The sequence below is a fragment of the Panicum virgatum genome, chromosome 7N (assembly GCF_016808335.1).
Source record: "Panicum virgatum strain AP13 chromosome 7N, P.virgatum_v5, whole genome shotgun sequence".
NCBI lineage: Eukaryota > Viridiplantae > Streptophyta > Magnoliopsida > Poales > Poaceae > Panicum > Panicum virgatum.
Genome location: NC_053151.1, coordinates 15,136,215 through 15,156,926, shown reverse-complemented (window position 1 = coordinate 15,156,926; position 20,712 = coordinate 15,136,215). Strand labels below are relative to the sequence as shown.

General features: G+C 52.3%; 1 protein-coding gene across 1 annotated transcript; it reads right to left on the bottom strand.

The window, feature by feature from the left end:
• Nucleotides 1-9,861: 9,861 nt before the first annotated feature.
• On the bottom strand, nucleotides 9,862-10,370 carry LOC120680950 (secreted RxLR effector protein 161-like). Its single transcript, XM_039962516.1, has 2 exons — nucleotides 10,362-10,370; nucleotides 9,862-10,248 (listed from the first exon to the last, which is right to left on the bottom strand). The coding sequence occupies exons 1-2, from the start codon at nucleotides 10,368-10,370 to the stop codon at nucleotides 9,862-9,864; spliced, it is 396 nt and encodes a 131-aa protein (XP_039818450.1).
• Between the last annotated feature and the right edge of the window lie 10,342 nt (nucleotides 10,371-20,712).

Here is a 20,712-nt window from a genome sequence, read left to right as displayed (position 1 = left end):
GCAGGAGGCCGCCACCACCGCTCAGGAACAGGAGGCTGCAGACGCCCGCGCGCGAGATGCCCTAGCCCGCGCGGCTGCGGAACGCAAAGCGGCTGCTCCTTCGGACGACGAAGATGGCGATGATTCCTCCGCCGTCGACTCCGAGCCCCATGCTATTCCCGATCCGCTCCTCCTTCACGAAGCTGCGGCCCTCCTGAACCTCCACACTCAAGTCGTCGCCGTCCAGAGCATCTGGAGCCTCGTCCCTGTCGTCCTCGACGTCAATCCGGCAGCTACTCCCGTTGGCGTGAGCAGTTCCTCCTCACCCTCAGCAAGTACTCCCTCTAGATGCACGTCTTCGACGACCGCCCCACGCGCTCCTTCTACTGACTGGACCCGCATGGATTGCGTGGTTCGGTCATGGCTCTACGGGACCCTCTCCGGCGACCTCGTCGACATCGTCTTGGCTCGGAGTGCCGGCGGCGCCACCGCTCTCTCCGGTTGCCTCGCCATCGATGCCCAATTCTTGGGTAACCGTGAGGCTCGCGCCCTCATCCTCGATGCCAAGTTCTGAACTTTTGTGCAGGGTGATCTCTCCATCACCGATTACTGCAAACAGTTCAAGCACATGGCCGACGACCTCACTGACCTTGGCGAAACTGTTCAAGGCCGCACCCTTGTCCTCAATGCCATCCGCGGTCTCAACGAATGGTTTGCATCTATTGGGCATCACCTTCGGTGTGGCCATCCATTCCCCTCCTTCATCGAGGTCTGCGACGAGCTGAACCTTGAGGAGCTCACCATGGCGTCCCCGGCATCCGCTTCTTCCACCGCGCTCTTGGCCGGCTCCACCTCTGGCGCCCCCTCTGGGTGCGCCTCTGGCCAGCCCTCCCAGCGCACTTCTGGGCGCAACTTCGGCTCTGGGGGTGGCAAGGGCATTGGTGGTGGGGGCTCCAATGGCTGGAAGGACGGCCGCGGCAAGCGTCGCGCCAACAACACCAAGGGTGGCTCCAACAACACCGACTCCGCAGGCGGCGGCAAGAACTCGAGCTCTACGGGCGCCACCTTGTCCTCTGCTCCTCGCCAGGGCTCCGGCGCGCCCTGGCCCTCGTTCTTCAAGCCGTGGACTGGGACGATCGCCATGTATCCTGGTCTGCGGCCGTCCGTCACCCTGCTCCGGCCGCCAGTCCTGCTGGTGCTACTGCACCCCACCAGCAGGCGCTGATCGCCTAGCAGCTCGCCATGCAGGCGCCCTTCTCTTTGGTCGTGCAGCACCCCTACTACAGCATCGTCTCGTAGCAGTTCTACTACGGGTCGGCCCTCCACCGCAGGCCCCAGCACCTGGATCGGCCAACCCCACCACCGGCCTTCCATCGTCCTGGGATCAGCAGTCTCTCGCGTCGACTTTCAGCACCATGACGCTGCAGCAGCAACCTCAGACCAATTGGTTCTTCGACTCAAGTGCTACCTCACATATGACCTCTCACCCCTCCACTCTTTCTCATATTTCATCCATGCGGTACCCTTTTCCTTCATCAATTGTCGTCGGCGACGGTTCCTTACTACCCGTCACTGCTACGGGCTCCACGTCTCTTTCTGGACCCTTGACTCTTAATAATGTTCTTGTTTCTCCTAGACTTATTAAGAATCTTATCTCCGTGTGCCAGTTTACCACCGATAACAATTGCTCTGCTGAATTTGATCCTGTTGGTTGTTCTGTGAAGGACCTGGAGTCTCAGAGGGTGATCATCAGGTGCAATAGCTCCGGTCCGCTCTACCCCTCGTGCCTTCCTGCTGCGCAAGCATTTGCTGCTTCGTCTTCTGCTATATGCCATGCTTTTACCGTTTTAGTGGCGTCGGTCATTCCTTTTTGTAATAAAGGACCCAGCACTATATGCCATGCTTGTCAGCTTGGGCACCACACACATTTACCGTTTTAGTCATCGTCTTCTCGTGCTACTAGTATTTTTTATCTAGTTCATTGTGACCTATGGACCTCGCCTGTTCCTAGTGTTTCTGGATAGAAATACTATTTACTTGTCCTCGATGACTGCTCTCATTATTTGTGGACTTTTCCTTTGCGCCAGAAGTCTGACACTTTTGCCACTTTGGAGAACTTCTTCGCCCATGTCCGTACTCAGTTCGGTGTCGTCATCAAGGCCGTCCAATGCGACAATGGCCGCGAGTTCGACAACCTCAGCATGCACACATTTCTCCTCACTCGTGGCGTCCATCTCTGCATGTCGTGCCCCTACACTTCGCCCCAGAACAGTAAAGCCGAGCGTATCATTCGCACCATTAATAATGCTGCCCGCTCATTGCTGTTCCAGGCTAGCATGCCTCGCTCCTACTGGGCCGAAGCTCTTCATGTCGCACACCAAGACTCTGAAGTCCTCCACGCCACACCTCAGTCTGTTTGGCGTGCAGCACTCTTATGAGCATCTTCGAGTCTTTGGTTGTGCTTGCTACCCTAATATTTCAGCAACTGCGTCCCATAAACTCGTTCCTCGCTCCACTCTGTGCGTCTTCCTTGGCTATTCTCCTAATCACAAAGGGTACCGCTGTCTTGACCTCCAGTCTAATCGTGTCATCATCTCTCGACATGTTGTCTTTGATGAAGACTCCTTTCCTATGTCTCGACAGTCCTCCATGCCTCATGCCGAGGAGTTTGAGTTCCTTGATCACACTAATTTTGTACCAGCCCCTATTGGTCCCATACAAGTGCCTACTGCTGCAGGTCATGGCGCTTCTGCATAGCCACGCGCGGCCCCCGGCGTTCCCGCACAGCCACGTGCGGCCGGCGTTCCCGCACAGCCATGTTCGGCCCCTGGCGTTCCCGCACAGCGACGTGTGGCCGGCGTTCCCGCACATCCATGTGCGGCCCCTGGCGTTCCCGCACAACCATGTGCAGCTCCGTCATCCTCTCCGGTGCGGCCAGGGACCACGCCCGTGCGTCCCAGGCCTGCTCCTGCTGCAGCTCGGCCGACTCCCAGTCCGGCTGCCGGCCACTCGCCTGCAGGCCGCACTGCTGGTGCGCCCAGCCCTGCTGGTGCTCGACCTGCGCCCCTACAAGTCTACTCGCGCCGTCCCCGACCTGCGCGAGTCCTTCCTCCTGGAGCTGTCCCGATGCCGCCCGTGTCTAACCAACACACCATGGTGACATGCGGGAAGGCTGGTTTTCGACTGCCGGCCATCTACCACGTGGCTCCTCTGTCGCCCGTGCCTCGCACCTATCGTGGGGGTCTTGTTGATCCCAATTGGCGCCAGGCGATGCAGGAGGAGTTCGATGCCCTGCTGGCCAATCACACGTGGGACTTGGTTCCACGTCCGTCTCAGGCCAATATTGTCACCGGCAAGTGGGTATTCAAGCACAAATATCAGGCAGATGGTTCTTTGGAGAGGTACAAGGCTTGTTGGGTGCTCCGTGGCTTTACTCAGCGTCCAGGGATTGATTATGATGAGACTTTCAGCCCTGTTGTGAAGCTGGCTGCCGTGCGCACAGTTCTCTCCTTGGCACTCTCTTGTTCCTGGCTGGTTCATCAGTTGGATGTGAAGAACGCATTTCTTCACGGCACTTTGTCTGAGACTGTTTACTGCTCCCAGCCCACAGGTTTTGAGGATCCAGCTCACCCTGATTATGTTTGTCGGCTTAATCGCTCTCTTTATGGTCTTAAGCAGGCTCCACGTGCTTGGTACAGTCGCTTCGCCTCTTACCTCGTTCAGCTTGGGTTCGTGGAGGCTAAGACGGGCACTTCTCTGTTCGTGTACCACCAGGGCGCAGATACTGCTTACCTTCTGCTTTATGTTGACGACATTGTCTTGACTGCCTCCTCGACTCCTCTTCTACGCCGCACCATTGCAGCACTGCAGCGAGAGTTCTCTATGAAGGACCTGGGCGCCCTTCATCACTTTCTGGGTATGCATGTGCAGCGTTCTGGCAGTGGTTTTTTTCTATCTCAGAGGCAGTATATGATGGATATTCTGGCTCGTGCTGGTATGGCTAATTGCAAGTCTTGTTCTACACCGGTTGACACCAACAGGAAGATGTCTGCTGATGATGGTCCCCTCATGGCTGACCCTACAGATTATCGCAGTCTTGCTGGTGCCCTACAATACTTGACCTTCACTCAGCCTGATATTGCATATGCTGTTCAGCAGGTGTGTCTCTATATGCACGATCCTCGGGAGTCTCATCTTGCCGCTCTGAAGCACATCCTGCGCTACATACGCGGTACAGTGCACTTGGGGCTTCTCATTCGGCCTTTTGTTGAGTCTGATCTTGTTGTCTATTCAGATGCTGATTGGGCTAGCTGTCCTGACACTCGGCGCTCTACTTCTGGCTATGCAGTCTTCTTGGGAGATAACCTGGTTTCCTAGTCTTCCAAACGTCAGAATGCTGTGTCTCGATCTAGTGCAGAAGCTGAATACCGGGCTGTTGCCAATGCGGTGGCTGAGGTGTCCTGGTTGCGCCAACTCCTGGCAGAGTGGCATGCGCCCGTCAGTCGCGCCACTCTAGTTTATTGTGATAATATCAGCACAGTTTATATGTCTTCCAACCCTGTCCAGCATCAATGCACCAAGCATGTGGAAATTGATCTTCACTTCGTTCGGGAGCGTGTTGCCACTGGAGCTATTCGTGTTACACATGTTCCTACCAGCTCTCAGTACGCCAATATCTTCACTAAGGGCTTGCCATCGTCGGTCTTTGCTGATTTTCGGTCCCGTCTCAACGTCCAGGCTGCCGACGTTTCGACTGCGGGGGGTGTTAGACAAATAGATTGTCTGTCTTGTGTGTACTGGGCCTGGGCTGTGTCACGCCTCGGCCCATGGGCGTCTCATCCGAGCCTGCTAGATGATAGGGAGGGCAATCTCGTGGGATCCTACGAGATTGCCCTATATATGTACACCCTTGTATACCCTAATCATCAATCAATATACGCAATTATCATTGCCTTCAGCCATATTTCGGAATTCCTGCCCCGTGCAGCACGGGGGTACCTTCTAGTAGTATATATATTTTCATGCTTCATTTGTTATGGGACTATATTGCAATTATCCATGCTTTCTTGCACGCATGCTGGCATGCATATGGTTACTTGATCACACCTCATGGTAGAAGGCATCTTCGTTGAATTATCTTGCAAATTTCATGACCTATCAGCTAATAGTTAGTATACTAGTATGGTTCTTTTTTTTTTACTTTTTCATAGTATCATTTCCAACTTTTTCTTTAAACGAATCAGGCAGGAGAAATGCTGATTACATTAAAACGTAAATGAAGTGCAGACGGGAGAAAAGAAACATCAATGGGCACCGTACACGCACTTAGTACATTTGCCTTGAAAAAAAATCACCTTCGTATCTTGAGAAATGTTAATTTCATTCTTCAAATATGATGTTATATGGATACATTTATTTGAATATGTAGAAATGAAAGTATACGTATGTGATGGTATGCAGTTTGGCATGTTTCTTTGCCTATAACTACTTTTGTGTAACCTGATAAGAAAAAATACTTCGACATCAGCATGTGTTCTAAAATGTAATTTAATCTCTAATAATTTATATAACAATGTACTCACGAAAGAGCCTTTTAGGAAAGGAAACCCGAATGAAACTACAGTATATTTCCCACTCCAGTCAAAACAAAAGGAAAACCAGCTGCTCCTCCCTGGCTTCCATCCTCCTCCGTAGCGACGCCGAGCTTGGACTCCGGCCTCGGCGACCCTGCCCACCGGCGTCTCAGATCTGTGCCTGGTCGGCGTCATCATTCCATCGCCGGTCTTCTCCGACCTGGCCTGGCCGTGGAGGCCGCAAAATTGACCGCGGCCGGGTTTCTAGGCTGACGGAAGGCGAGCAGGCATGGCCCCGGATTTGGGTTTCTCTTCCTTCTTTTCTTTTCCCCATTTTTTTTTAATTTTCGGGTTCCCAAAGGGGTCACTTTTGCTTCCCGTCCTGCAGGAAATGTCGGGCCGCGAGACGAAGAAGGCGGCCACGGAGGGCGGCGGTGACCGGATCAGCGGCCTGCCGGACGAGGTCCTCCACCGCGTGCTGTGGCTGCTGCCGACGCGCGAGGCCGTGCAGACGAGCCTGCTAGCCTGCCGCTGGCGCCACCTCTGGAAGTCCACCCGCCGCCTGAGCGTCTCCCGCTCCTGGAGGTCCGAGCGTGTCGGCCGGTCAGAGAAGCTCGCGAGGTTGATGGCCCAGACCCGCGGGCGGCCCCGCATTGGCAGCCGCAGCCGCAGCCGCAGCCGCAGCCGCAGCCGCAGGCAGCCCCGGTTGAGCCTTGCCCGCATGCTGAACGTCGACGCTGAACGGGATCGCGGTGGCTATCGACAAGCTGAACAAGTTCGTGAACCGCCTGCTGCTGATCCGCGACTCCGTGCCACTTGATGAGTGCAAGTTCAGCTTTCATGGTTTCCCTCGCGTGGATGGTGCCGAAGTTGACATCTGGATTCGGCATGCTCTATCTCTGCAAGTTCGGGTGGTGCATGCCCATGTCGGCACTAACGTTCACACTACACTTTCGGACCAGCCTTTCGTCTCGGCCTATGTTACTCGGATACCGTTACGAGTATCAGATACGATACGTATCGGATATGCGGATACGTACTTTCTCAAAAAACACCGATACGGGAATACGGTTAGAATAATTTAATAATAATAATTTGTACATAAAATAACACACTCATTAGTCATGAGAGTAGCATTTACATGAAACTAGTAGTATTGCAGTAGCTAGAGTCCTACTCAACCGGAGAGAATTAAGTGCATCTGAACAATCAAGTGCATCTGGACTCTCCGGAGAACCATCCCCACATCACATGAAGCAGGACAGAAGAAGTGAAATCAATAAAAAATAACCCCACCTCCTCTGCTCTTCCGCCTCCCCTTTCTCCTCCACTGCGGCGGCGCAAGAAGCGCATGGCACTTCTCCGCCTGCTCCTCTCCGCCCGCCATTCCTCCGCCAGCCCCTCTCCGCCACGCAAGGCCGGCCGCGGCGGGAACGCGCGCACGTGAGGCCGCCGCCGCCCCTCCTGGAGCTCGCGGCTTCCGCCGCCGCCGCCCCTGGAGCTCGCGGACCCGTGCTCGCCGCCGTCCCCTGGAGCTCGAGATGCCTCCTCGTCCGGCGGGCCGGCTCGTGCATGCTTCCGCATCGCGGGTGCCTCGCTTCGACTCACCCCCATGCGGGGACCGCGGACGCCTCCGCCGCGAGCTCGGCGGCGTCAAGCTCGCCGACCTCGAGCTCCGCCGCGCCGAGCTCGGGCGGATCTGGCCGGGGTGGGGAGCGCGGGCCGTGGAGGCCTTCCTTCCTCCTCCTCCATCCTCTCTCCGACGCGAGCTCCACCCTCTCAAATACGTGTCCCATACGTGTCGGATACCCGTATCTGAGCCAATACGTATCCATATTTTTGGGATATGGTTGAAAACGTATCCGAAGCATATCCAAGGCATATTCGTATCCGATACGTGTCAAATACGGATACGCCACTCCCCATGCGTATCCACGTAACAGAGGTCTCGACACACTTGAAGGGAGCTAAGTGAGGTGATGTTAAAGGGCGGCTCTCTTGATTTCTCAACTTGTATAGCCTTGGAGGATCTAAAGATGCATGCTTGCATTATTGCTGTTGATAAGATCTTTTCACAATCGCTGAAAAGGCTGAGAATCACTCGCTGCAACTTCAAATTTGGTGCCATAACGCATATTTCTGTCTCAAGCTTGCTTTTTCTAGGATTGGCTTACTGTGAAGTTCAAACTCCTTTGCTTGAAAGTATGCCATTTTTGCAAGCCGCATTTGTCAGACTTGGATGTTTCGATGAGGATTACTGTGCTAAAGGTACTGATAATGATCGCTGCGGTGAAGTTACTGATGAGGATCACTCTGAAGGTAGCAATAAGCGTAACTATTGTGAAGGTACCAATGAGGATTGTCGCAGTCTATGCGAAAACTGTTGCGGTGCATGTGCAAACTGCTGTGATATTGGCAACAGTTGCTCCTGTGTGCTTCTTGGGGGTTTGTCAAGTGTTAGGTACTTAACTTTAGATCCTTCCGAGAATATGGTATGGTTATTTTGTAACGAACTCGTGTTTTTGCTTGACTGCCATTGCAAACAATACTCGAAAGTAACCCTTACTTCTTGCACTTTGTACAGTACACCATCAAAAGGGATCTGCAATGCTGCCCCATAATTAGCAAATTGAAGACTTTGGTGCTAGATAACTGGAATCTGAACACTGGCTTCCAAACGTTGCTATGTTTTCTTCAACACACACCACTCTTGCAGACGCTTATTGTTAAAGTGCCAAAGGTGCCCAGACACACAAATGCACATCTATATGAACTTACTTTACTAAATTTATCATATATGATTGATCTCTGAGTTTTGTTTTCATCAGGTTAACGACAGCTATCATGTGGACACGGAATTTAGCAATCAAGTTAACTATTTCATTTGTTTACCACATCTTATGACTGTTGAAATTACATATAGGAAGTCTGGTCACAAGGTTTGCCTTTGGGAACTTCGGAGAATCTTGGAAGACTGTGCGGGCAATGTTCGGAAATCTAATATCATCAGAATTTTAGGATGACGGTTTCATTGTAAGCTTATTCCTATAACTTACCTTTATTTAGTTGTCCACTTTCTGTGGAAAGTGCTGTTAGTTTAGATTTTGTTTGTGTGCATTGCATATTCAGGGTTTCAATTGAACTACATTGTTCTTTAACTTAATTGTGATGATGTGCAGAGAGTCCTATGTTTCTGCACAGTTTTGAGTTGATAGCCTAGTGGCATTAATTATTATTGGTTGTACTGTCATGCTATGGTATTTTCAAAAATTACGTTATAGGCACACTGGAAAATTTCTTAGAACTATGGAAACTTCTCAAATGTTAGCTAAACCATGTATAAGGATATTAACACAAGGAGGGTCCCACAAGTGCATGTGCCTTCATATACTGTGCTAGAGGACCGGGGATAAGTAAGGAGCTGAAGAACCGATAACGAGGATGATTAAGGAAGGATACCTAGTTGGAGTCTGAGTTAAACAAGAATAGGAGCTATAGTCAAGGGGTTGTTGAAAAGAATAACCAATAGTGCGACTGGCACCACTCATGGGATAAGCCAATTGAGAAGAAATAAGCTCTAGTCTCGTTGAGATGAATCCATCCAATCTCGCTGAGTAGTTAGTTTAGTCTGTGAGGCCCAACAATGAACCGATAAAGTTTCTCAATTCACTCCACTAATTCCACCTCTCATTGGGAGGCACATGAGTGAGTACATATAGGGGAGCAAACTTGGCAGCCAAGTCTCCCTAGCCAACTTGGGAGCCAAGTTTGCCCATTGACTCTTTTGACTAGGTCTAAAGTGCCTAATGCCTAGGTTGGCTGAAAGACCATCGTGTGATTCTTATCAACGGCCTGGATTACCCCGAGGGGGGGGGGGGCTGTACCTAGCCCTATCTAGTAATATAGATAGATACAAGGACTTGGATGTAAGAGACTTATCTAACATTTCTCCCCCTAAGTCTCATACACCAGTCCGGGTCATGCCGAGTCGACCTCGTAGCTCTTGAAGCTTGATCCGACCAAGGGGTTTGGTCAGGACATCGACGAGTTGGTCCTTGGTGCTGATGAAGTCGGCCTTGATGCTCCCCTCCTCCAGACAGTCGCGAATGAAGTGGTACTTCACTCGGATGTGCTTACTCCTGTCGTGGAAGATGGGATTCTTCGCGAGTGCGAGCGCCGACTTGCTGTCGACTTTGAGCTCCACAGCACCGAGTAGGTCGCCGAGTAGTCGAGTCAACCGGAGTGCTTGAGCTGATGCCAAGGCAGCAGCAATGTACTCAGCTTCACAGCTGGAGAGTGCCACCACTTGCTATTTGACTGACTGCCAACTGACAAGGCACCGGCCAATGAAGAACAGGCTTCCGCTGGTACTCTTGCTCGTGTCGATGTCACCAGCGTGATCGCTGTCGAAGTAGCCGATGAAGTGCATCGCGCCGGGACACCGAGGGTAGTGCAGGCCATAGTCGAGGGAGCCCGCGACGTAGCGGAGGATCCTCTTGACCGCCTGCAGATGCTCCGCCGTCGGTCGCTGCATGAACCAACTGACGTAGTCGACGGAGAACGCCAAGTCTGGCCGCGTGTGGACGAGGTAGCGAAGGCTCCCCACAAGGCGCCGGTACTCGGTGGCGTCCACCTCCTCCGTTGTGGTTGTACTGTTTTCTTGGGTGGTTCTCCATGTTCCAATTAGAAATATGATCTTGTAATTATCCAGATATAACAACAAATAAAGTCATGTTTAACATTTCTCAAAAAGTTCATTATATCACTGTGCCAGTACCGCCCAAATTAATCCGGCTCAAGTGCGCTAACCATCTTCATAAAGGCAATACAAGTTAACACACACTTGAAACGGAGTAATCCGGCAGTGCAGTCGGGTAAAATCCCGATTAAACCACTTGAAACAGGATCGACAAAATAGTTCAGAGCGTACAACATTCCGCAAATTTTACAGCGCAGAGTATGAAACTAAATTATTATTACAAACCGAATTTGACTTTATAAAAGTACAAGTGAGTTCAATTGTGACGGAAAAAATAAACGATAGTCTAGCGACGAAACCAGACGTCATGATGAAGCCCGTACATGACGTCAACCATATCCTCAGATGTACCACCTGAAAAACAAAGCCACAAGCAAGGCTGAGTATACTAATACTCAGCAAGGCTTACCCGACTAAGGGTATACTTAGCCCATTATCTAGACATGCAAGGCTTTTGGTTTGAGGGGTTTGGTTTACTGAAAAGCAATAAAGAGTAGATCCTTAATTTCAAGTTTTAGCTTTAAGGTTCTAGTTCAATTAACCACTCTAAGTGAGTATCTATCCAAAAGCATACATGGTGGAAACAATTATCTTTCATCATCCAACCAGCCATATTCATCATCATCATCTTCCACTTCTTACTCTATGTGGCAAAAGGGTTAAGCAGTCTCATTGTCTGTGAGTGGCGAAACGATTCGAATCGAATTTGTTAACCTGGCCAGACAGACCTAAACACACGTCACTTGGTTACTCCCAGAGTCACACGTGTAACTTTTCCCTTCAATTCCCGCTTCACGGAACAGGCCCACCGCCCTCGACTACAGAGCCCGGCTCTGCACCCGTCATTCCAAATGAGACCGAAGTCAAGACAGTGAGAAGGTATGTTCCGGCATCGGTTCAATCCAGTACTTAAGCTTACCGATTACTATATTCTCGACATCTATCTAGTACGTTCAAATGCTTAACCACCACTACCACACACTGCGGCCTTAGCATCTTTTCACTAAACAGACGGGGTCTCATCTAGAAACATAGTACCCTGACCCCGCCCGTAGATCTTATATTTTCGCAGTAGGTAGTAGACATTCAACTCCTATAATTCTCGCGAGTGACAGGAAATCACTCGACTTCTACCGAATCATTAGCATAGCCAATTAGCGACCTACACATACTAGTTTCAAGCAACTCCTGTAAACTTAAATGCACAAGTAGATAGTAATAATAATAAGTTGCATAAATTTAAAATAGATAGGACATGCTCCGGGGCTTGCCTGGGATTAACACTAGGTCAGTGTTAGTTAGAGGATAATTGCTCGGCGAGCATCTTCCTTCGATCGTCACATCGGGATCCATCCGTCCATCTTCTAGATGTGTCCACCATTCACCGTCTTCTGGCTCGGCTCCACATCACGTCATTCACATGGTTCATCTATCGTACCTAAATGAAATGCAACAATGCATATGTATGAATGCAAAGTTCCGAGTTGCGTAGCGATTTAGGCATTATTTTATTTCATGATAAAGTTGCAGTCCAACATAATGTGAGTTGGTATGTGAAACTTCTTAATTAACATTTTCTGGGTAGTCATTTATAGAGTAGTAATTTTATCTATACTAACACATAAAAGAGCTGGGTGTGCTATTTTTCTTTTATATAAGTGCAGAAAAAGCATTTCTACCCAAAAATAATTCTCTAGGCTAGAGAATGTAAGTGCTGGTAATGATGTTTTAACTGAAGATTATATTCCTTAAGATGAGCTTGTGGTAAATTTTCCAGAATTAATGGAGCTACACAGTAAGCATGAAAAATAAGATTCCTTTCGAAAGCATGTGTAAAGATAACTTCATATTGAGTAAACTACTAAGTTAAAGAAGCTCAACATTTGCAGGCATGCTTAGATATTAAACTATAAGCTCCAGTAAAAATATCAGATTTTTCCATGCACAGGAACTATTTTTCATTATTTAGTACATTTCTTCCTACCATAAATCATTTGAGTCAGTTTAACTTTATAAAAAATGGTCAAACTTTTTCTACAATAGCTAGACACTGGCATAGAGGATCTGTAAAATTTTTAGCTCATGAAACACATCATAACAACTTTAAGAAATAAATCTATTTAACTTATGCATAAATCAAGATTTAATTAAAACTAAAGCTAAACATAAGAAGTGACTATGAAATTTTTGTAATAACACTAGAATCACATGTACATATTACCATAAAAATTTAATAACATGTCATGGCTCCCAACATCAGTTTTTAAAAAGGTAAAAAAACAACTAGTCTTTATGCATGGTTAAATATAAATCTATTTTTTCAGCAAAAATTTCTAACTAAAATATGTCATATTATGGTTCCAGAGGGTAGAGATTTTGATAAGGATTCCAAAAAGTCTTCATTTGCTATTTTAGGATTTTTCTATGATTTTAATTAAATTTCCATGTTCTCTTCAAAAATATAGAAACAAACTAGATATTGCATATGGGTCCCTGGTTTTTGCGTTGGGGTCCCTAGAAATATTTGGGGCCTTGCAAAGCGGCCCTTGGCCGGTTCAGGAAACAGAGGAGGGGCGGCGGCCCAATTTCCGGTGAAGTAGCTCACCGGAGGCGAGCCACCCCGGGGTGGAGGAGCTAGAGGAGGTCCGTGCGCACCTGTGGGTGGTCTTGGACGCGGGGAGGTGCTCGGAGGCGGCGGCTCAATGGAGCAGGGCGGTTGACGGCGATGGCGGCTCGGCGCAGCGGCGCTCCGGCGAGAGGGGGTGGTGATGGCTGGGCTCAGAAGCTTCACGGGGACAAGGAGGTTCCGTTCCCGGGGTCAATTGGAGCCGGGGAAGGGCGGACAGGTGTGCTCCACGGCGAGCTCGGCGGGGCGGCAGCCTTGAAGGCGGTGGGAGGTGCTCCGGTGGGCGAGGACGAGCGGGAACGAGCCGGTGAGGATCAGTGGGAGGAGGGAGAGCTTCCTGGGGGCGCAGTTGCGGCAGCGGAGGGCTAGAGAGGGGACCTCCATGGCGAGCTGGTGGCTATGGCGCCGGCGGCGCGTGCGGCGGGCGCGAGTAGGGGATTGGGCGAGAATGGAGAGGGGAAATCGGATTTTGCTCGCGAGCGAAATGGAGATGGCTTAAGCGGCGGTGAGATTGATCGACGAGGCGACGCGTGGTGTCACCGACGTCGAGAGCGGTGACGGCTTCGGCGGCGGGTCAAGCAGAGAGGCTGTGGGGCGTGTAGCAGCTGCGCGTGACTCCAGGAGGGAGCGGTTTTGGGCGATACCGCGGGCGCTGGGGCAGGTTTGGTCGAGGCACTGGTCGGGGAGGGCCTCTTCACGGCACAGCGTCAAGAATCCGCGGCGAAGGGGTCACCATGCCCTGCTCGTGGTCGGGGCAAAACAGAGGAAGGAGGGAATAGAGTGGAGAGAGAGAGAGAGAGTCAACGTCTTTGACTTGCGGTTTTCTCAAAAATTTCCTTTAAAATGCGAGTAACTTTCAACATGAAAGTTGTAGAAAATTTCGAAATCTACCATTTTCGTTTTAGGCACATATTGATTTGATGCTTAGTTCAACAGTTAAGTTTAAACCTTGGTGCATTTGAATTTGGTCCCATTTGATTCAGAATTCGAGTTTTTTATACTTTTTGTACAGTAACTTGAAAATATTTGAACATGAAAGTTGTTTATCTTGCAAAAACCTACAACTTTGGTTTTGGGCAAAAGTTCATTTGAGCTACAGTTCAAATTACTTTCAAAATCTGTTTGCCAAGATTCGAATTATTTCATCATTTCATGTGACCCTATTTAATTTGCATTTGACTATTCTTGAAAATATATAAACATGTCTTAGGGCTTATATGGATGCATTTTATGTGCCATTTCATGGTGAATATGAACATTTATATTTTCATCGGTTTAAATGTTATTTAAGTTTTCTCACCTGTGCTCATATATACATAAACACACATACACATAGACATTCATGCATACACATGCATTCATTTCAATGCTTCTTGGTTAATGATGCATGATGACAGGTTTAAAATTTCTTGCTTAGCATTTTAAGACTCTGGGATATCACAATCACCATCCCAAAGTTAAGCAACTAAGCATTTCTACCCAACAGATAAATTAAACCCGGTGTTGAAGGTTTCAGGAATAAAAGACTAGATGAATCCTTAATAGGTGTCCCTTCAAGTTATGCATTTCAAACATAAAGTAAAGTGTATTATCATGCTATTATTGGGACCAAATAGAATATGCAGGGGAAGAAGTCCACTTGCCTTCCTTGCCAAACTGCTTAAACTCTTCCTCGGACCGCGGCTCGTGTCCTTCCTCGAATGTCGCGTTGTCTACACAATCACATAAGCAAAAACATACAACAAATAAGAAACAACATCACAAACAGTACAAACAGAGAGAGATATGGTGATAAAGATGTTGCATGTGTTGCAAGGATCGCGTGAGTGCGAGAATCGATGAAAACGGAGTTAAAATAAGGAAGATATGGCTAAAACAGGGTTCTAGGGCTTATTTGCAAGAGATTTAAACTTCCAGGGGCTAGATCTAAGGAAACCGAGGGCCAAAACCTAATTAAACATATAACTAGAGGGTTTAGAGTGCAAAACTAAGGTCCAGGGACGGCGGGTTCAAAAACCAGAAAGGTCAGGGGCCTAAACAGAAGAAAAAGGATCTTTTTGCAAATACTTTTGAACTGGACAGGACTACGGCATAATTTTTATAAAATCCAGGGGCTCTTTTGAAAAGAAGGCCAGCGGGCGGCTCGGGTTTGACCGGTATTGACCCGGTTGGATTAAACCAGGGCCGTCGGATCTTGATCGAACGGTGGGGAGAGGGTTGGGTGGCTTGGCTCGCGGGCGGGATGGCTCGGCGGGGCTCAGCTGCGGCTTGACTGGGGCTCGGGCGCGGCTACGGCTTGGCGGGCGGCGACTGGCGCTGCATGCCGGCGGCGAGCATAGGCTGCGGTGGGGGTCACCGGAGTTGCTCGAATTCGAGCGCTAGGCCTCAGTTTTGCGCGCGGAGAGGCTGGCGAGAACGAGGGCATGACGGCGAAGGCGATGGTGGTGCCGAGTGTGCAGTGGCATGGCCAGGTGGAGCCGACGGCAGTGAGGGGCTGTGGAGCTCGACGGTCTTCACCGCAACGGCATTTCGGCGCTCGATTCGGGTGGCGATTTGGTGCAGGAGGGAGAGGGACCGACGACGAACTCATTGGCGGGGTTGGAGAGGGGGTTCGGTGCGGCGGAGGTGCTCCATGACGGCGAGTGGCGGCGTCGCTACTCCGGCGAGCACTCTAGTGCAAGGGAGGGTGGGAGAGAGAGAGAGACAGAGAGAGAGAGGAAAAGAGACCGGGGCTTCCCCAGCATGGCACGAAGCTCCAGCGGCAGCTTGTCATTGAGAGGGAGCGGCGAGGCGGTGGATCGACGACGGCGGTGCTCTGGGCACGTGGCGGCGGCATTGCAGAGCAAGACAGAGTGAGGGTGAGGCATTAGGGTTTGGAAAAGGAGGAGCAGCGGCTCGGTTGCCCAATTTATATGATGAGGAGAGGAACAGCCGGGGATCGGAGCTCGACGGCCAGCCATGATGGCCATATTGGCACGCGGCCGTTACGGGCTGAGGGAGGACGGAAGGTGAGGGGGTGGTGGCGGCTCTTCAAGAGCATTGAAGAGGGCGGCAGTGAAGGGCAATTAGGGGGGAGGGCTAGCGGGCGTGGAGGAGATATGGCCAGGCGGCGCGCACCGGGGGGCGAAGGTGGCCGTCAGGAGGAGGAAGACATCCCTGACGGGTGGGGTCTGCCCGTCAGCGGGTGGAGGAGACGGGGTGGCGGACTGGGCCTGGAAGTGGTTTGGGTGGTGTCGGTGTCTGGACCTCACGGTCTAGCACCAACTAGTGATGATGCTGCATGTCCCAGCCTCTAGATGGTTGATGCAAGAGCTATCACAATGACACAAGGTTTATCTTGGTTTCGGCCACGTGGCCGTACGTCCAGCAGGGTGTGCGAGCACTATATTATCTTGCACCGGGGTGCTTGTAGTAAGCGGTACAAGCTTGGTGAGAGAGGGAGAGAAGCTCCCAAGTCTCTATGTACACTAGGGTTGATTGAGGCAAGTGCCAATATCAGGGTGAGAACGAGCTCAAGTGAGCGTGTGCTCAGAGAGGGTGTTTGTCTGAGTTCTAGTGTCCCCATGTGGGGTTCTGCCCGTGTTCGCCCCCTAGAAAGAAGCCTGCCTCCTCATTTTATAGACTCAAGGAGGGGCGGTTACATGCGCAGGGTGATCACTGATGTCATCATCCTCTCCCCGAATCGGGGGGGAGGAGCAGTAGATAGTTGTTGTTGCCGGGCACTGTGGAGCATGGAGTCGGGCGTGGCCGTCGTCCTTGGAGGCCTTTTAGCCATGCGTGGAATGCACTGGTGTCCTGTGGCGCCAGTGGGTGGCGTGGCGACTTCTGTAGGGCATACTGTCCTCCGCGTCTGACCGGGCGAAGTGCCGAGGGGTGTTGCTGACGGCGGTCTTGCTCTGGCCAAGGGCCATACATCGTCCGAGGGTTGTCCCCATACTCGCTGAGGGTCCTGCAGAGGAGGAAGTACACGAGTTTGGCAGCACAGTGGGGGGACCAGCGTCAGGCATGTCCGCACAGCGCCGGGGATGGCGGCACAGTGATCGGAGTTGGCGGACGGGACTCCAGTCATGTTTGCTGTGCGGCGTGGACACTGACACCGTCTGACTTCCGCGCCCCGCGGTGGAGTGGATGGTAATAAATGCGCCTGTCTATTGAGCGGGTGGGTTGCAGTATCCGTCTGCCGAGGGGTAGCCTCGACCGAGGCCCCTGTGGAAGGCTCGGATGTGGGGGGTCTCGGACGAGGCGGAGTTTGTCTCTCCTTCAAGGGTAAGCCCCCTACCCTCGACCGAGGCGGAGATGCAGTGCGCTGCCGGAGGCCTTGGTGGGGAGGCCTCGGGCGAGGCGGAGATTGCTCTGGGTTCCGAGGGGGCCTTGGATGGGCCGCACTTCAGAGTTGGGCCATGGGCCATGGGACGTTTGGGCCTCTTTGGGACCTGGAAAGGATTTGGGTGTCGCGGAAGAGCTAGAGGCGCTCCATGGTGTCCGGGTGTAGTGCGATGACGGAGTTGTCATCGTTGGTGGCCTTGTCGACCTCCAGCCGGTTCGGCGACTTCTTTCTCTCTACGATCGCCGTCGAGTAGTCCTTCTTCCCCTTCGGATCGGAGGAAGACGTCTTGCCTTGGCTCGCTATGGCTGTAGAGTCCGACGAGGCGGTTGGTGCTGTTAGCGAGATTGCGTTTTGCGCTTTTGAGGGCGTCTTTATCCGTAAGTTAGGGTGCACCATATTGTGGTACCCGATAGTAGCCCCCGAGTCTTTGTGGGAGTGAGCACCAGTCCTGCAGAGGCTTGAGCCCTCAAAGTAGTGACTTAGATGCTAACTTTTGGGGTTTGGTTCCTCGAATGTGTGAAGTATCCTCCGTGAGGGCATGTCAGCGCACCCGCGGGTGTAGCCCCCGAGGCATTGGAGGAGTGCAAGCACTCGTCCAAGGGCTATGAGAATCGTGTTTGTATGGTCGATCGGGAGATGCAGCCATTCAGCATTCGTTTCAGAAGGACCTCGGCATTCCTTTCAGCCGGCTTCAGCGTTCTTTTCAGCTAGTAGGGCGGCCCTTGCCCTCTTTGGACCAATTCAAACGGCTCATCGAGCGTGCAAGGAGGCTTGTTTGACATGGGGGATTTCACAATTGGGCGATAGCCGATTTATTTGACGGCAGGGCCTTAGCCGGGGTGTGTGAGGAGCCCCCTTGCCCCAGCCCATGTGAGGGCGATCAAGGAGAACCCTCGACTTGTTACGACCCTCGTCGCCCTTTCGCAGGGAGGAGGGGTGAAGCAAGCCATGCTACCCTTGCCCGGGCCTCGAGTCATGGAGGCTTCAGTGAGCTGTTAGCGGGTGGTTCAAGTGGACGTCCATGCCCCATTCGCAAAGGTCCGCTAGGCAGGGCTCGGACCCATTAGATAGGGTCCGAGGGCTCGATGCTATCCCTCGATGGGATCCCTCTTACTGGGAACCCTCGTCCGGCCGCGAACACAATGTAGGACGTCTCTAACTCGCGTTCGAGGCTAGGCTTTTATGAGCACGTCCATGTTGTCCCTGACTCTGTTGATCTGGGGTGTCTGTCGAACCCTCAGTGGGTCAGCCTTCGAAACCCTGATCAGTAGGGCTCGGAATAACGTTCCTTCGTTAGTAAGGAACACCCTGGGGGAATATTCCGTCAAAGTCTGCGCGCGGCGTGGAGTCGTGGGTCGCGCGCGGGTCGTCCGCCGGTCGTGCGAGATGTGGCCCAACGCGTGCGGTGCGGGCATGCCTTTTCAGGCGGCGGCCTCAGGCAGACAGAGCGGTGTGGGAGGTGGCCGATTGACGTGACGGCTCTACAGTGCCCCTGTAGGGGTTATAAAGAGAGGCATTGGGGCGTCTGTCTGGCTTACCTTGCCTTTGCCTTTGCCTCCTCTACTTCCCTTGCCACCGCCCTGCATCAGACCTCAAAGCCGAGAGGCGAGAGGAAGAAGAAGAAGAAGAAAGCCAGCGCACCTTTTTCTCGTTCGAGCCCTTCCCCCATCCTCCTTTCGTCGTCACCATGGTGCAGCTGGTTGATCCCGTGCCGTGGGGCAAGTCCACCGCCGACAAGGTGTTCCTGGAGTCGCTGGTAGCCACCGGGGTCCTGCCGCCAAACACCGACCCAGCGCGCCCGGTGTGGATCGCTCCGGCGCCGACGGTGACTGACCCGAAGCCCCCGAGCGGCTACGTCGTTAGCCTGGCGCGGCTGCACGAGCGGGGATTCAACATCCCCCCCAGCCGATTTTTCCGCGCGCTCTGCCACCACTACGGGATGGAGCTACACAACTTCTCCCCCAACGCCATCTCGCAGGCGGCGGTCTTCGTTGCCCTCTGCGAGGGCTACTTGGGGGTGAACGCACATTGGGACCTGTGGAGGCACCTGTTTCGGGGCGAGCTCTACACCAAGTACGTCTCGACGGGGGTGCGGAGGCCCGTCCGCATCGGCGGCTTCATGCTTTAGGTGCGAGAGAGGAGGAAGGACCTGTACATCCCTAGCACGATGACATCGAACAATCATGACTGGGATAAGGCATGGTTCTACCTCCGCAACGACGACGGGCGGCTCCCGGCGTTCACCGGCTGTCGGTATTTTTACCGCTCGCCTACCTTGGGATGCCCCAAGATAGGAGATGGTTGGGAGTAGATCGCTGAATCTGGAACTTGAAGGTAAACGCAAGGACACAAGACACAAATTTAAACAGGTTCGGGCCGTCGGAATAGCGTAATACCCTATGTCCTATGTGGTGGTTTGGTATATTGCGCCCTGCGCTGGTTCATACCGATCTAGGTACCCTGCCCTACTTTATATAGTCCAGGGGTTGGAATCCTAGTCGGTTTACAAGGTAGGAGTCCTAGGAGGATTACAAAGTAGAGTCCTAGAGGATTATAATTTCTTTCTTCCTTGTGTGTATCCGGAATCATCTTCATATCTATGCGGTGTGCACAGTCCCATGGGCCCGGGTCTGACACCGGCAAGGTCCTGACAGATAAGCCAGATTGCTGGGGGCACGGGGTGTCCCCCCTGAGCGCCAGGCCAAGCTCGAGGTGTTCACCAAGGCACTGCGTCGCTTGACGGACAAGGGGCTGACCGCGGCCGTCATCGTCGCCAACTTCCACCGGAAAAGGGTGCTCCCCCTCATGGAGAGGAAGCTCCCCATCTACCAGCAGATGCCCCAGGCCTCGTCTGAGGGTTCGCAAATGGAGGTGGAGCTGCTATCCCATGACGTCAACGCCCGGAGGGCGAAGCGCACAGTGGCGGTTCTCCCACCCAACCCCACAGACCTCAGATCGATCAAGATGCATCCTGAGGCGGGGGTACATCCAGCTGGTACGGATTGTTTCGATTATCAACGGTTTTGTGTCGTCCCCTTTCCCCTTCTAATCTTGGTTGTGCTCGCAGGGGATGACCCGGAGCGGGTACGTCTCGGACCCTCCACTCCCCGAGACTCGCGCCGTGAACCGCCAGCACGCAGAGGCAGAGAAGAGGCAGAAGGATGCGGAGAAGGAGAGCCACGATAGGAAGAGGAGGAAGAAGGAGGAGCACAAGAAGGAGAATAGGACGCGGGAGAGGAAGGGCCTCTCGCCGCTGCTGACGCCTGAGTCCACGCTGGAGCCGGATGATGATTCTTCATCCGACGACATGGACCTCGCGATGTTCGAGGAACCCGACACGGGGGTGGCTGGAGGCCAACCGCCAGTCCAGCGACAGGCTGGCATCGAGGCCTCGGCATCGGTGGCGGGCAAGAAGGTGCCCGCGCCGACGGCGGGGGGCGAGAGGACG